Source organism: Cricetulus griseus, chromosome 2, assembly GCF_003668045.3.
Source record: "Cricetulus griseus strain 17A/GY chromosome 2, alternate assembly CriGri-PICRH-1.0, whole genome shotgun sequence".
NCBI lineage: Eukaryota > Metazoa > Chordata > Mammalia > Rodentia > Cricetidae > Cricetulus > Cricetulus griseus.
The window spans coordinates 363,236,747-363,252,056 of NC_048595.1; the positions used below are offsets into that span (position 1 = coordinate 363,236,747).

At 41.7% G+C, this 15,310-nt stretch overlaps 1 protein-coding gene across 1 annotated transcript in view; it reads left to right on the top strand.

Moving 5' to 3' along the window:
* Window positions 1-13,218, top strand: part of LOC113833952 (zinc finger protein 728-like) — a 31,464-nt gene extending 18,246 nt beyond the window's left edge. Inside the window, 5 exon segments of the mRNA XM_035438797.1 lie at window positions 4,782-4,801; window positions 8,559-8,685; window positions 9,067-9,162; window positions 10,045-11,199; window positions 11,202-13,218. Coding sequence (XP_035294688.1) covers window positions 4,782-4,801; window positions 8,559-8,685; window positions 9,067-9,162; window positions 10,045-11,199; window positions 11,202-11,299 — 1,496 coding nt within the window. The 3' untranslated portion in view covers window positions 11,300-13,218.
* Window positions 13,219-15,310: the final 2,092 nt, after the last annotated feature.

Here is a 15,310-nt window from a genome sequence, read left to right on the forward strand (position 1 = left end):
CATTCAATGCCTTACACAGTCAGTTCGTCACACTTCACCAAGATATGTATGGGGTCAGTCATGAACTTGTTGGTCATCTCCAGGACCTCCTGAGGCCATGTGGCACTGATGAGAATGGCCTGTGTGGCTGGTGTCAGGCACATGTACACATCATAGATTTGCTCCTTGAAATGCTGTTCAACATTTCATCAGCCTCATCCAAAGCCAACATCTTGATAGCCATGTGCTTAAACTACACAGAATCATCTGAATGACATACCCCAGTGTGCCTGCTACAACATGCTGCCCATAGTCCAGCCACTGCAGGTCTTCCCAGCATTGTTGCCCACAATTGAGGCATGCAAATGCACATTCATGTAGTCCCCCAGAACAAGAAGACACTTTGGAATCTCTACAGCTGACTCTCTTGTTGGAGCGAAGATCAAAGGTGGTATTTCTCAAGCCTGGATATCTAAGCACTGGAGGACTGAGCTACTGAGGGTGGCTGCCTTGCCTGTGCCAGACTGAGACTGTGCAGTGACATCTCTCCCTTTAATTATCTCCTTGGTAGTATATTGCTGGATTGCTGAATGTTTCTCAAAACCACAGGCATAGATGCTCACAGACGATTGTGCCTCATTCCCATGGTGTGAAAAGTGAGGGTCACACCCACCTCCTCCCTGATCTCAAACTTCTCATTGGTCAAGTTCTACTTTTTGAGCAGCTGCTTCTGTATGGAATCCACCACCACCATTATGGCTGAGGCTGTCGTGATCCTGATTCTAATCTCATGTGGTGTCTATTTATCAAGGCTTTGTTTGTACATATGGGAGCATGTTCTCCTTTCCCTGTGGAACATGGATCATTTCCCCATCCTCCTGCCTCTATATCATTGCACAGTGCCATTTGGTTTTGGAATTGACTGAAGAAACATTGGAAAAAGTTTCAAGGCGAAGATCTATGAGAAGTGCACCAGCAAAGAGTCTATTTCACTAAATTTTTGCATTACTGAGGAAAGGATATATCTTTTTACATGACAACTGGCAGGTGTTTAAACATTTGTTTTTGTATATAAGTGTAAGTATTGAGAAAACAATATTACCTTCAAATATCTTTTTTTCCCTAAAGGTAAGACCCTGAGATTTATGTTTTCTTTTTATCACAATTTCTGTGCATATCCCTGCCTTTCCTGGAACTCAGTTATAAACCAGGCTGACTTCCACTTCAGTCATCTGGCTCCATCAGCCTTCTGAGTACTGGAATTAAAGGTGTGTACCACCATGACAAGTTTAAAATTTTTAATTTTATGTTTTTCTATCATTTTACCAGGTGTGTGTGTGTGTGTGTGTGTGAGAGAGAGAGAGAGAGAGAGAGAGAGAGAGAGAGAGAGAGAGAGAGAGAGTCTTTGTGCCCATCTTTTGCACATGAGTCTGAGGATGTCAGAGGAGGGAGTCTGATCCTCTAGAATTGCTGCTACTAGTGCTTGTGAGCCACCACATGCACATTGGAAAATGACCTCACATCCCCTGTGAGAACAGTTAATTCTCTTAATTACTGAATCATCTATTTAGCACATATGAATAGATTTTTAGATGATTTGGCTAAACATCACGTGTAATGCAAAATGCTTCAGGAGAGGAAATTGAATGGTAAAGGGATTATAAAGAAAATGTTGTTATGGGCAATGAAGTTCAAATTTTCAACAAGGTCTTGCCAAACATATTTGGCCTAAGAATCCAGCTCTGGTAGACTATTGTAAACCTATGTCTGTGTCTCTAATGGCCTACATGTCGGGTGTTCTGTGTTGCATGGGTAGGTGGGAGAATATGTCACTCCAATATGAATTTTTAGGCCTGTGTGGCAGCAGAAAGATCCAGCTTCTGAGGATTAATCCTTAAACCGCCATTCAAAGTCATATTTAATGATTGTTACACAAAGTTGTATTGAAGGGACCAGCTCCCCATTTCGGCAGCCATAACAGCCAAACACGTGCTGGTCTGACTTTGTCTTAGTCACTATGAGGTCAGATGCCTGCCTCGTGGCAAGGAACCAATCAGAAGTTAGCTGGTGGTGCTATGCTTTACCGCTCTTGGTGTGCTTTATGGACAAGTGCACAGCAATGACAAGCAGAGCATAGCAACCACCCTGGAAGGGCCTATGGGCCATAACAATTGGTTGACCAATCAACACAGGGCAAACCCTACAAGCCTGGAGGCACAGCAACCGTGAGCCTGTGTGTACCCCTAGAGATTCCCCTTATGCTGCCCTATAAGATCTCTATGCAGACAATTCGAGCTGTCTTACCTAGCCATCTGCCATGGCGGGTGGATGAAAGACCCAAGCTAACATGGGATTAGCTCGTTAAACTATAATAAAGCCTCATGCAGTTTGCATCAGGCTTTTGACTCTTCCTGGTGATTAGGGTGACCATGGTCCTGGGCTGAGATCCTGGAGGTTTGAGCTTCCAGGGGTCTTACAGTATATTGGGCACCAACTTCCTTGTACTAAAGTCCTTTATCTAATCTGCATGTCTCCAGGAGGAAAGCATCAGATCCTGCTACTTAGGTTAATATAGTTTACCATTTGCAGTACCCAGTAATCTAAGAGCTTCAGGTGTGTCAGAGGCATGCTGTGATCAAAGCCATGAAAAGGTAGCAAATCTCTCTCAGAAAGACAATTTTATGAATCACAAAAAAGAATCCCTGTTTTCCACAATAATTTTTTCAAGGTCAAAGTACATCAGAAAACAACTATTCTATTCTACTGTGTATCCTAGATAGAGAAGAGCAATTACTCGTTGTAATGTTAACTCTAGATGCAGTGTCTCTGTTAGATTCCTGTAAAACTGCTAAGTGGGCTGTCTCTCTTAGACTGCGCATGTTCAGTTTGTACTTGCATGTGGTAGCTCTGCCGTGTCCTCTTAAACAGACAAATTCCACTAGGAAGAAATGGAGAGAACAGAACTGTTGTGAACGGATGCTGCACATCTAAGATCACCACTTCTCATGTGACTCAGCAGCTTCCCAGTCATGTTTCCATGTAACAGACACAGACACACATGTGCACACACTCTCATACACAGACACACATGTGCATGCACTCACATACACAAACACACATGTGCACACACTCACATACACAAACCCACATGTGCACACACTTGGAAACCCATATTAGAAGTCTAGCCATGCTCAGCAATGTTAAGTCTTAAGGTGGCTGACAAGGTCCTTCACTGCAGCACTAAGTGGAGGACAGAGCAGACACAACCTCATTCTAAACAGATGTGCCAATCAAATGTCCAGATGCATGCACTGCTTGGTGCCTCCAGTTTGTTTAAGTAAAGGAAGCTGTTCTGAGCCACTTAGTAAAACACACTGCCTGGAATAAAAGAATGAAACAGAAATTCACACAGTCTTCAGTCAGAAACAGTTCCTTGTGAATTGGTAACAATTATGGAAACATAAAATCTTCCTTATGATGGGGTTTGTATCGCTGTCTAACCATGAACTGCACAGTAACAAACATTCCTAAGAAGAGATGGGCACCCTCAATCCCCCATTATCCCAATGTACCTTTTCACTAAGTGAGCGCAGTCAAGGGCCCTAAAAACACATTTCTGACACCTTCGTATTCAAGCAGGAAGCATCTCTGTGTTTGCCTTATTATAAATGAGGGAAGGTGAAGGCAGATACTGTTGATGTTCAAGATAGTGTCAAATATAAACAGTGTCAGGATCAGAGGAGAGGGGAAATTCGATAAGGAATGCCAAACGTAACACAGAGGGAAATCCTACAATGCACCATGGACCAGGAGTCAGTGCACACCCCAGTGTGATCCCAGGAACTGTGCCCTCCTCCTGGGGGAGGTGCAGAGGAGAACTGTGCTCAGAGAACACCAGGTGCTGACTGACTACCTGCCTGAGTCATGAAAAGTTAGGGAGAAGTGTGTGAGGTGGTTGTGGTAGAGCAGACACTGGATTTATATTTATTACACAGATTAATAGGTGAAAATGTGGGAAAGGAATTTACAGACAGTTGGAAAGATCCTTAGATGGATCTGGAAGTTCATTGCAAGTAAATGTCAGGGATCTGTAGTTTCCATTTTGTTCAATGATTATAATATCTCTGGCCCTGACCCATGCCTTTCACTGTGTGGATTCCAGGGTTCATAGGAACCCCATTCACCTGTGGAGTCTGATCCATGCATGGGTCACACTGGGTGTCAGCACAGGAGGACAAGGATTATTTTTATTAGTGTGTATTAAACCAAAGCCGCCTTCATTATAGCCAAGTGCTTTAGCCTGATCTAGCCCACTGTGCGTCCTCGACAGCGTGTTTAAATGTAACGCATCTATAAATTGCCATTGTTAGCCCTGTGTTCTGATTTAAACGCCTGAGTTTTCATGCTGTAGTTAAGATCCCATAGTAAGGAGACCTGAGCTTCAAAATCAGAACCGTTTAGCAGAAATACCCAGGATCCTTGGTAAATATTACTCTGAAATGCTCGCCTAACAGGCTAACATCGGGTGCTGAGATTGCAGGGCTGAAACAGCCCGAATCTCCTCTGCCCTGTGCTCAAGTCCTTTTCCTTCCAACCTCACCTCTGCACAGCTGGGAAGGGGTTCAAGAACTGCACAGAGCACCTTCTTTGGGTTTCCGGAAGTGCTTCGCGCTGCCTTGTGGGAAATGTAGTCCCGATCACTATGACGCCACAAGATGAGGCAGTGGATACCGAACTTCCGCGTTCATACTTCAAACTTCTCTTCTCCCCAAAGTTTGGCGCGTGTCCTGCTCAGCGCTGAGCTTGGATCTCTAACATGGAGGTTGGTGCAGGGGCAGCGCCGTCCTGCAGATCTGAGGGACTTGCAAGGTGGCGGGTCCGGCGTGAAGGGAACTGACTTGGGCTGGGTGGGAGGCAGGAGAAGCTGAGCTGGAGGTGCAGCTGTGCTGACCTAGGCTGGGCCACTGCCCCTGGGTGCAGGTTTGACAGGACAGAGGGGGACATGCCAAAGCCACGTGCTGTGGGTGTCCAGTCTCTTTGGACGCCCTGCTGCCCGAGTCCACCTGAGCTTCTGGTGACCTAGGAGCTGAAGGGAGCTGACTTTCCTGCTTGGCTGGGGAAGCATGCTCTCCCTAGTGACCTTGGCTGGCATGGCTGTAGTCAGATTTCTCTTGATTTCTAGACCATGTTGGCAACTCCTCCTTCCCATAATTTATAGCCGGCCTATTTACTCCTGGTTTAAGCTCACAGTGGTTCCTAGTGTTCCTAGTTTCCAGAGACCAAGTCCTGTGAGGACTACCGTTGTATGGGATGTTAGTTCCTTTTCCTTTGGAATGATTTGGATGCCTCTGGTTGAATAGGACTCCCTGATGTGCACTCCTGTTTTTAACCATCCCATTAACACCCCTGTCACAGAATAATCTTGTAATAGGTAGTAACCGGTCATTGGACAATCCACATAATTACAGATTTTACACTGCAGAGTGGAAGAGACTAGACAAATACCACATCAATTCCCTTTGAGATTGTGTGACATCAGAAGTTTGGACTCCTTTTCAGATAGGAGAGAGGACTTGGTATGATGAGAGCAATGGACCTAATGATTGCCGAGAGGGGGGCTTGAATGCCCCTAAAAGGGAGGGGGGAAAACAGCCCTGCTGTTCTGGCAGGCTGTGTGCATTGTCCTCTCATCACACGCTTTCCTTTCATCTCTTCACTTCTTCGACTGTGTCTAAACTCCCTTAAACATACTCTGTCACTGAATGTGGCATCCAGGTCCCCTGATACTCCCTGAAAAGTTCTGGAAACATTTGCCTAAGTTTCCATGCTGAGCTAGAGATAATAAAATGTAGCTTTGAAAGACTGAGGCCCACTCAGGGACCTTTCATTGGCATATAGAAGTTTCCTCCTCCTGTAACAACTGCAGCTCTAGTCTTGAAGGGAAAAGGGGATAGTTTAGTCTGGAGCCATTTGAATGACCCTACCCTGGGGACAAAGATTAGGATATCCCAAATAACATGCTCAAACGTAGAAACAGTTTCATGGGTTTACAGAACAAAGAATGTTGTTAATCAAGGCCACTTCAAAATATATTGGTGGATAACCCAGATAGGGAGATGATATGAGATGGGGCGCCTATTCTATCTGCTTAAGATACTATCTGGTGACATTTGTGGCTTCTGGATTGATGGAAGCTCATGTTCTGCCAAGTCAGTGGATTCTAACAGGTTCTTCCATTTATTGACACAAGCTGTTTGGTCCACTACAGAGTGATGCAAGGAATGACTGTTTCTGGAGGGTAAAAGTAGCCCAAAGTACTGAACCTGAAAAATGCCACTCTCCACAGTTCTGAACTTCCCCATGGTCCATCAGTCTCTGCAGACACAGACTCCTTCCCAGAGTTTTTCACTCACAGCCAGACACAGCTTCTTATCAATAATTTTCCTCCATAGCCACTCCCGCTGTCTCATGTCCTCTTGCATGTATTGCCCGTGTGTGTGTCAAACTAAGTGTTGGTTAGCTGGAGACTGGCTCATGACATTGAAGAGGACTTTAAGAAAACACAGGCTTCACACCACCTTGTCCCACCTACTGGAATTCCCAGTGAGTTTCCAGCCAAATGTACAATAATAGACACTTTTTAGTTAGTGTTGCTAATCTTTAAGAAAAGAGTGGCATTCTGCAAATTGGGAAAAGCACACTGCCTTCTACATCACAACCGCTTCCTTACAGTGGAGAAGTGATACTTACAGCATGATACTCAAGTATAACCTTCAAACCCCAAATATTTTCATATGTTTTGAATTAGGCCTCTTCTGTGGCCTGTCCATGTCATCTGCATTTCGAGGAAGAGTCAGGAAACCCAGACTTCATAGTCATCCTCTGCTTCATAGCAAATTCAAGGCGAGCCTAGGATACTTTTCCTCCTTTTGAGTTATAACATTTTGGTCAGCGAGTCCAAGGACACTTTTCCAATGCAATGATATATTTTGAATTCAAAAGTATGTCTCAATTTGTCCAGCAGACACTATCAAAAACAACTCTATTCAATTGTTTTGTTTGTGGTAGGTTGACAGCAAAAGAAACAAAACCCAGAAAGGAGTAGTCCTGAGCCCATGGGTTCAAATCATTTTTGGCTTTCGAGTTAAAAGTTTTCTGTCACTGAGTCCAAGGACACTTTTCCACTCCCATGGTCATGTCCCTCCATAATTAGTATCCCAATGTTCTTCCCAATTTCTTTCATGAAGTCACATTGACCCTGAATTCTCTCTCTGGGTACCCTACTGCATCTCTGCAGGGGTGTTTTGACCTTCATGGCTAGCAAAATAACTAGACAGAGGGAGCAGGAAGGCAGTTCTGTCAAATGACATTCAGTAGCAGGTATTGCTTCAAATGTCAGGAGTGTGACCCCTAGGGCAGGATTTTAGGCACATTTACGCACAAGCACAATTAGATGAAAATTCTTCTGGTGATAATTAACCCAGTCCCGAATGCACACCCAAGCATACATAAGTCACTTTGAGGAACAAAGTAAGCTAAATACAGAACATATGCAACTACAAGGATACTCTTTGTAAAGCCTACACAGATATAGATCCAATGAGAAAAACTTATAAACTAATTTATAAGGTTCTGGAGGGGGATCTGTGACAGAATCAACTAGCCACATAGACAAAGCAAAGGTCAGAAGGCTAGAAATCCACTGTAGGCTTCTGGACAGAAAACAGGTTTTGCGTTTCTTCCCTGGAAGGAAGAATTGCAGGTTTCTCATGTGCACATGTGCATACAAAGACCTCTGTGCCCAATACACATACATCCCCACAAAGGTCTTCTTTACCTTCCTGGTTTCTGCAGTTGCTCCAGGGTGTGTAGAAACATCTGAACATTCAGAGCTAGGAGGCTCAGATGACAAAGGACATGCAATGTTTGTCATCATGGATGTGGGCTGCCTCACTCAGTGTGATCTTTTCTTGTTCCATCTATTGACTTGTGACTCTTATTTTCTTTCCAGCTGCAGAAGATTCCATAGTGTTTATGTACCACATTTTCATTATTCATTGGTCAGTTGAAGGATGTTTGTGTCATTTCCATTTCCTAGCTCTTATGACTAGAACAGCAATGAACATGGCTAACCAACTATCTATGGATTGAATGTCAAGGTCTTTCAAACTGTTACAAAGAGTGGTATAGTTGGGGCACGTAGGATATTTATTTTTTGCTTTGGGGGATTCTCTATAGACTGATGTTTCCTGTCCTGACCAGCCACTCCCCATCCTGATAGCTGCTTCCTATTTACCACACAGAGGCTTAATATTATTTGTAAATGCTCAGCCAATAGCTTAGGCTTATTACTAACAAGCTTTTATATAGAAGTTAACCCATGTAATATCATGGCACTATATCAGACTTATTTTAGGGATATTGCTTACCTATATTAGAAACACTTCTAGCTCTCCTCACATTCTTGATGACATTTAGAATTCTATGTAGAAGCACATGATGCTTCATAGTATTTATGTTATTATTGACAGTTTTAATAAATGCAACATGTGGTATTCACTCGTTATTCTTTATTTCAGGATATGCTGTCATTCTGGGATGTGGCCATTTATTTCTCTGCAGAGGAGTGGGAATGCCTGGGCCCTGCTCAGTGGAATCTGTACAGGGATGTGATATTGGAGAATTACAACAATCTGGTGTTCCTGGGTGAGGAGTTCTTCCATGATAAATTCTTAATAATTGTCAGCATGAATCTTGCCACCTCCGAGAATATCTGGTGGGAATTTATACTTCCAACAGTGAGTGATAATTTTTGAAATTAAGTGGCATGAGCAGACTGTGTACACATAAAAGAGAATTTCACACTCTTTGTTTTAATATTTTTGCTTATAACTGAGGGACATGAAGCTCAAGATATTCAAATCCTAAATTCCTCCAAAGCATTCTGATGTGCCTGCCATGTAACATATGAAGAGCTAATCCTCTGCAGTTCTTTATTGTATCTTCTCATTCTCTCTGTACACAGTCCTGGAGAGGACATGTTATTCCCAGGAGAACACTTACATTGTTGTTCTCTTCATAAAACAGGTCTTGCTTCATCAAAGCCATATCTGGTGACGTTTCTGGAGCAAAAACAAGAGCCTTTAGACATGAAGAGACAAGCATCTGCCACCATGCAGCCAGGTGTGTAGGAACTAGGGGGTCAGTGGGCAGAGTGGGAGGTCAACGGTCCAACAGAAATCCGGACTTTATCCTGAGCAGTGAGACACAAGGTTTTGGTGGAAATTACTTTTTAGGGATCTCCATTTCTGTCCTTTGCTTTGAAAGGAGAATATCTTTCAGATGTTTATGATGCTTTCTTTGAGTCTCCCATGCTTTGTTCTCTTCCTTCCATGAGGTCAGCTTGTGTTTATTGTGACTCCAAAGCTCTGTCATTTCTAAGTGAACTTGACTTATTTTTCATAATATGGTTGTCTTGGGTATTTGTTTTCCTCATAAAATATGCATAAAATCTTCCTGTCTTAAATCTTTGAAATGTATTATTTAATGTTGTAAAGATAGTCTTCTGGTTATGCAACCTAACTTTCATACCTTACAAAACTAAAGCTCTGTTTTAGGATATGTGTAAATTACATATACACTTGCTTTACACATTTAACCACTTTTATACTTTGTGTTTATCTAGTCATTATACACACACACACACACACACACACACACACACATATATATGTACGTGTAAAGGACTGATTTCCATTAGCATAATATTCTTAAGGGTCTTATTAACTTTTTGTTATGTCTTCATTCCATGTTTGACTTTGATTAATTTTTTTTGTTTGTATGTTCTATGTTGCCATGGTTGTCTTATTTCAAAGTAAGGTTACATGATTTCTAGCTAATGTGTTTTTTAAACTATGTTCCATTGAATACAGCTATAGAAATTTGAATAGAGCCTATCATTTTCAAAAGGAAATGCATGTATGATAATAAGTAAATGTTTCTGTTTTTAAAATAAGCACCATAACTATGAAGAGTTTTGCTCAGTTTTCATTCATTTCTCACCAGGAAAAGAACAATATACAGGCCAAGAAGGCAATAAAACCCTTCACTGGGACTCACCACGTTCTCACCAGCAAACGACACATTTAAGAATAAAGCCCTATAAGTGTGAAGAATGTGGCAAGTCTTTCTGTTTCCCATCACTGCTCTCTGTACACAAGAGAACTCATACAGGAGAGAAACCCTTCAAGTGTGAAATATGTGGGAAGGCCTTCCATTCCCCATCATTATTTTCTGTACACAAGAGAATTCATACAGGAGAGAAACGCTACAGGTGTGAATTATGTGGCAAGGCCTTCCATTGTCCGTCATTGCTTTCTGTACACAAGAACATTCATACAGGTGAGAAACCCTATAAGTGTGATATATGTGGCAAGGCCTTCCATTGTCCATCAGTACTTTCTAGACACAAGAGGATTCATACAGGGGGAAAACCCTATAAATGTGAAGTATGTGACAAGGCCTTCCATTGTCCATCAGTACTTTCTGACCACAAGAACATTCATACAGGAGAGAAACCCTACAAGTGTGATGTTTGTGGCAAGGCCTTCCATGCTCCTCCATTACTTTCTGCGCACAAGAGAATTCACACAGGAGAAAAACCTTACAAGTGTGAAGTATGTGGGAAGGCCTTCCATACCCCATCATTACGTTCTGTACATAAGAGAATTCATACAGGGAAGAAACCCTACAAGTGTGAAGTATGTAGTGAAGTCTTTAGCACCTCCTGGCAAATTTCTAGTCACTTGGTAATCCATTCTGGAGAGAAACCATACAAATGTGAGGAGTGTGAAAAAGCCTTCTCTACCAAGTCATACCTAACAAAGCACAAATTACTTCACAGCATGGAAAAACTTTATAGATGTGAAGAATGTGGCAAACAGCTCAACAGTTCTAGAAGCCTTCAAGAGCATCAAAGAATTCATTCTGGAGAGAAACCCTACAAGTGTAAAGAATGTGGCAAAGACTTCAGAACTTACACAGCACGTTCTAGACATCGGACAGTTCATATTGGAGAGAAATGTTACAAGTGTGGAGAATGTGGCAAAACCTTTTACCAGTCCTCTGGTCTTAAGCAGCACCAAAGGAATCATCTGTGAGAGAAAGGTGTAGATAATGTGCTAAGGGCTTTTGGAACATCTGAAATCCATAATGGAGAAAATGCCAGAAGTGTGAAAAATGTTGCCAACTCTCTAATAAGCTTTCTAATATATCTCAACACAAGGTAGTTCAAACTGGAGTGGAATACTACAAATATTAAGGTGTTCATAAAATGTTTTACACTTCTTCAGACTATAAAAGGTATCAAAATTTTCATTCTTAATAGAAGCCCTAATGGTAAGGAATGTGGTAAAGCTTCAGAATACTTCAGACCATAACCAGCACAAAAGAATACAGAGTGGAAGGCAGCCATACACATGTAAAGAATGTAGTGAGTGTTCCATGGAATGAATGCTTTCTGACCTTCATAGAATTTATCCTGAAGAGAAGTACCACAATTGTGAAGGGTATGGCAATACTTTTGAAGGTTCCTCATGAACAAAAAGGAAGTTCTCACACTGAGCAATAACCCTACAATTGTGAAGAGTCATCATTCAGCCCTTGCTGTGCAAGAGTCTCTGCAAACAGAATGTGCCCTGGTGTTTAGCTGTTCTTCATGTCTGTTTCCACATCATAGAGTTCATATTGGTACAGTGCACTACAAATGTTAAGATTATGGCAAGGCCTTTGTCTGACTTTCATATCAGAAGTGTCTTCTGAGACTTTATACTAGTAAGAAACACCATGCAAATGGTAGTGGTAGTGCACACCTTTAATCCCAGCACTCCGGAGGCAGAGGCAGACAGATCTCTGTGAATTCAAAGCCATCCTGGTCTACAGAGCTGGTTCCGGGAGAGACTCCAAAGCTACACAGAGAGATAATGTTTGGAAAAACCAAAAAAGAAAAAAAGGGAAAGAAAGAAAGAAACTCTACATACCTAAAACTATGGAAAAAGCCTTCAATAATATCATTAAGCAGCATCAACACAAAAGTCTAGACATGCAAATAATTCAGAAACACCTTATGTAATATTTTTAGTCTTCATCAACACCAAATAATCTTTACTGATGAGATGCTCTACAAATGCATATGTCCTATTTCCTTCTGCTCTCAACAAGTGGGCAATATGTGATGGAGTCTCAATTGAGTGAATGCCTGGATCTGAGTGACCCTTGGTCATGTCTGTGGGTCATTTTCATGAATTCTGATTGACATAAGACTATCTAGATTACTGGATGATGGCAGTGCACCTTGCATGTGCCAATCTTGGTGATTTGGTCTTGGGTGTGTAAGAAGGAGACAGAAAGTAGCAATCCTCCATGGTTTCTACTTAACCTGTCGCCTCTGTGTTTCAGCTGTGTTCTCTTGCTCTGGCTTCCATGGATGATGAAGTGCAGCCAGTGAACAGAAACAACCCCTTTCCTCCCCTGTGTAGTTTTTGATCATGGTGTTAATCACACCAACAGAAATAAACAATGTGGGAAAGCTTTCTACTCTTTATACATTAGTTATCATCAGAGCCTCAACACTTGAGATGATCTCATAAGGCTTCAAGGTATCATCAACCTTAACTCTTCACTAAAGCATTCATAGGTGCAAAATCGCCTACTGTTACAAAGAAAAGTACAAAGAGTTTATTGTTTGTTTTAAAAATCAGGATTTGAACACCACAAACAAAGGTCAAACTGCAGAGGAATCCTGTGAAAAGAAATTAAACTCAAATCTAAACTAATGAATCATGGGAAATTCATATTTAAGAAAACTACTACAAAGTCCAGTGATCGCTTATGGACTTTGGATGTCCATAAGGAAATTTGTTTTGTGGAGAAACCCTACAAATAAAAATAATGTGGGAAGCTTTTGAATTAAACTCCATTCTGACTAAATATGTGTGAATTCATATTGTGGAGAAACATCCAACATATGACTCTGGCTAACTTTGTACAACATATAAACCTTATGAGAGCAAATTACTTACAGCAGAAAACATTGTGTGAAGGCAAAGAGTAGCAAAGTTCTTCATCCTCCCTTACACAGTAATGACTAGAGGGGAATTTTTGTAAGAGATCAAACCTGTTAACAATGAATGTTGGAAAATGTGAGGGGTTGCTTGGAATTAAAGTGACATTGACATTTGATAATGCTAAAAAATGTCATTACTGTCATAAACATGCAGAACAAGACTGAGGATCTCAATTTGTTTTGAAATAGTCTCATAAACTTTAACACAGCTAACCTTTCTGAGATTCAATCACATGACTTATGGAAAGGCCACAGGGTGTTTTTTTTTCTTTTGTTTTTAGGAGATTTTTTTTGGTTGTTATAGCTTGTTTGTTTTTGTTTCTTTGTGTTATAACCTGACTGTCGAGTAACTCTCTTTGTAGACCAGGCTGTCTTTGAACTCCCAGAGGGCCACCTGCCTCTGCCTCTAAAGTTCTGAGATTAAAGGCATGCACCACCATGCCTGGCTGTTGCCTTTTTTTTTTTTTAGTACTGTAAAACCAAATTATTACATTGTCCAGGACATTGGAGATGCCAAGAGAATGAAATAAGTAAGTACAGGGCCTGCTAAGGAAAGCTACGCAATGAATGGAGCATGTTGAAGGGAGAGTCTATGTTACTTTCAGGCAAAACTGGACACAAGTCCTTTGACATCAACATGAGTGCAGCGGTTTCAGAGAGCCGACAGGTTGTGTTTTTGCCCTTCTGAATTTTGGGCTGATCTTGCTGTGATGCATTTCTTCCATTGTAGAATCAAAATGTTTGCTCTGTGTCAGAGTGTGGTGAAAGGAGTCAGTCGTTGTCTTGTAGGAACTCACAGGTAAGAAACTACCTTTTGTCTTAGATTAGACACGGACTGGGATCTTTTAGACTCCTGAAATCGTTAAGTGCTTTGTGGATCTTTCCAATTGGATTCTACTTTGTGAATCAGAAATACTGGGGAGAAGAAAAGGAATATTACGATTTAAAGTTAGGTAACTGGAGTGATCATGATGTGTTTGAAAAAAAACATGATGGCCAACAATACCCACAGCCACATTTGTATTCATAACAGAAAGAGAGAATTATCTGTGAACATTGTCCTCTGTCCTCCAAACTTGGGTCCCAACATATACATACATATGCACAAACACACACAAACAAACTAAACTTAAATTGTTTTTTCAAGGCACATTTTTGTTTCATGTAGACAAGGGATAAAGAAGTAATGTTTAAGTCTCAATGGTTAACATGATTGGATGTGTTATGTGAGAAGTAAGTCTCTGGTCATTACTTTGCAGGGGTTATCTTCTTTAGTTTACTGGAGGTCAGAAGACCTGGTTGGAAGCATCTGTTGACTGGGCCCCTGCATGGTACAAGAATGAAAAAACACCCTGAGACTAAGCAATCTTCACTCATAAACAGTTCCTTGTGGATCAGGAACCATCATGGAATCATGAAATCTTCCCTGTGATGGGCTTTGTATCAATGTCTAACACATGAACTGCACAGGAATAACATTCCCAAGAAGAGATGGGCATTCCATGGATCCAATGTACCTTTTTCACTATGAGAGCGCAGTCAATGGTCCTAAGAACACATTTCTGGCACATTTGCATTCAAGCAGGAATCATCTCACTGTTCTCCTTAGCACAAATTGGGGAAGGTCAAGGCACCCACTGTTGATGTCCAAGATAGTGTCAAATATGAACATTGTCAGGATCAGAGGAGAGGGGGAATTCAATAAGAAATAGCAAACATATGGCAGAGGGAAACCCTACAATGCACCATGGATCAGGAGTCAGTGAACACCCCAGTGTGATCCCAGGAGCTGTGCCCTCCTCTTCGGGAGGTGCAGGGGAGGAGAGCTGTACTCAGAGAACACCTGGTGCTGACTGACTACCTGCCTGAGTAATGAAAAGTCAAGGAGAAGTGTGTGAGGTGGTTGTGGTAGAGCAGTCACTGAATTTGTATTTATTACACAGAGGTGAAAAAGTGTGGGAAAGGAATTTTCAGACAGTTGGAAAGATCCTTAGATGGATCTGGAAGTTCATTGAAAGTAAACGTCAGGGATCTGTAGTTTCCACTTTGTTCAACGATTTTAAACATCTCTGTCTCTGGCCCATGCCTTTCACTGTGTGGATTCCAGGGTTCATAGGAACCCCATTCACCTGTAGAGTCTGATCCATGCATGGGTCACACTGGGTGTCAGCACAGGAGGACAAGGATTATTTTTATTATTAGGTATTA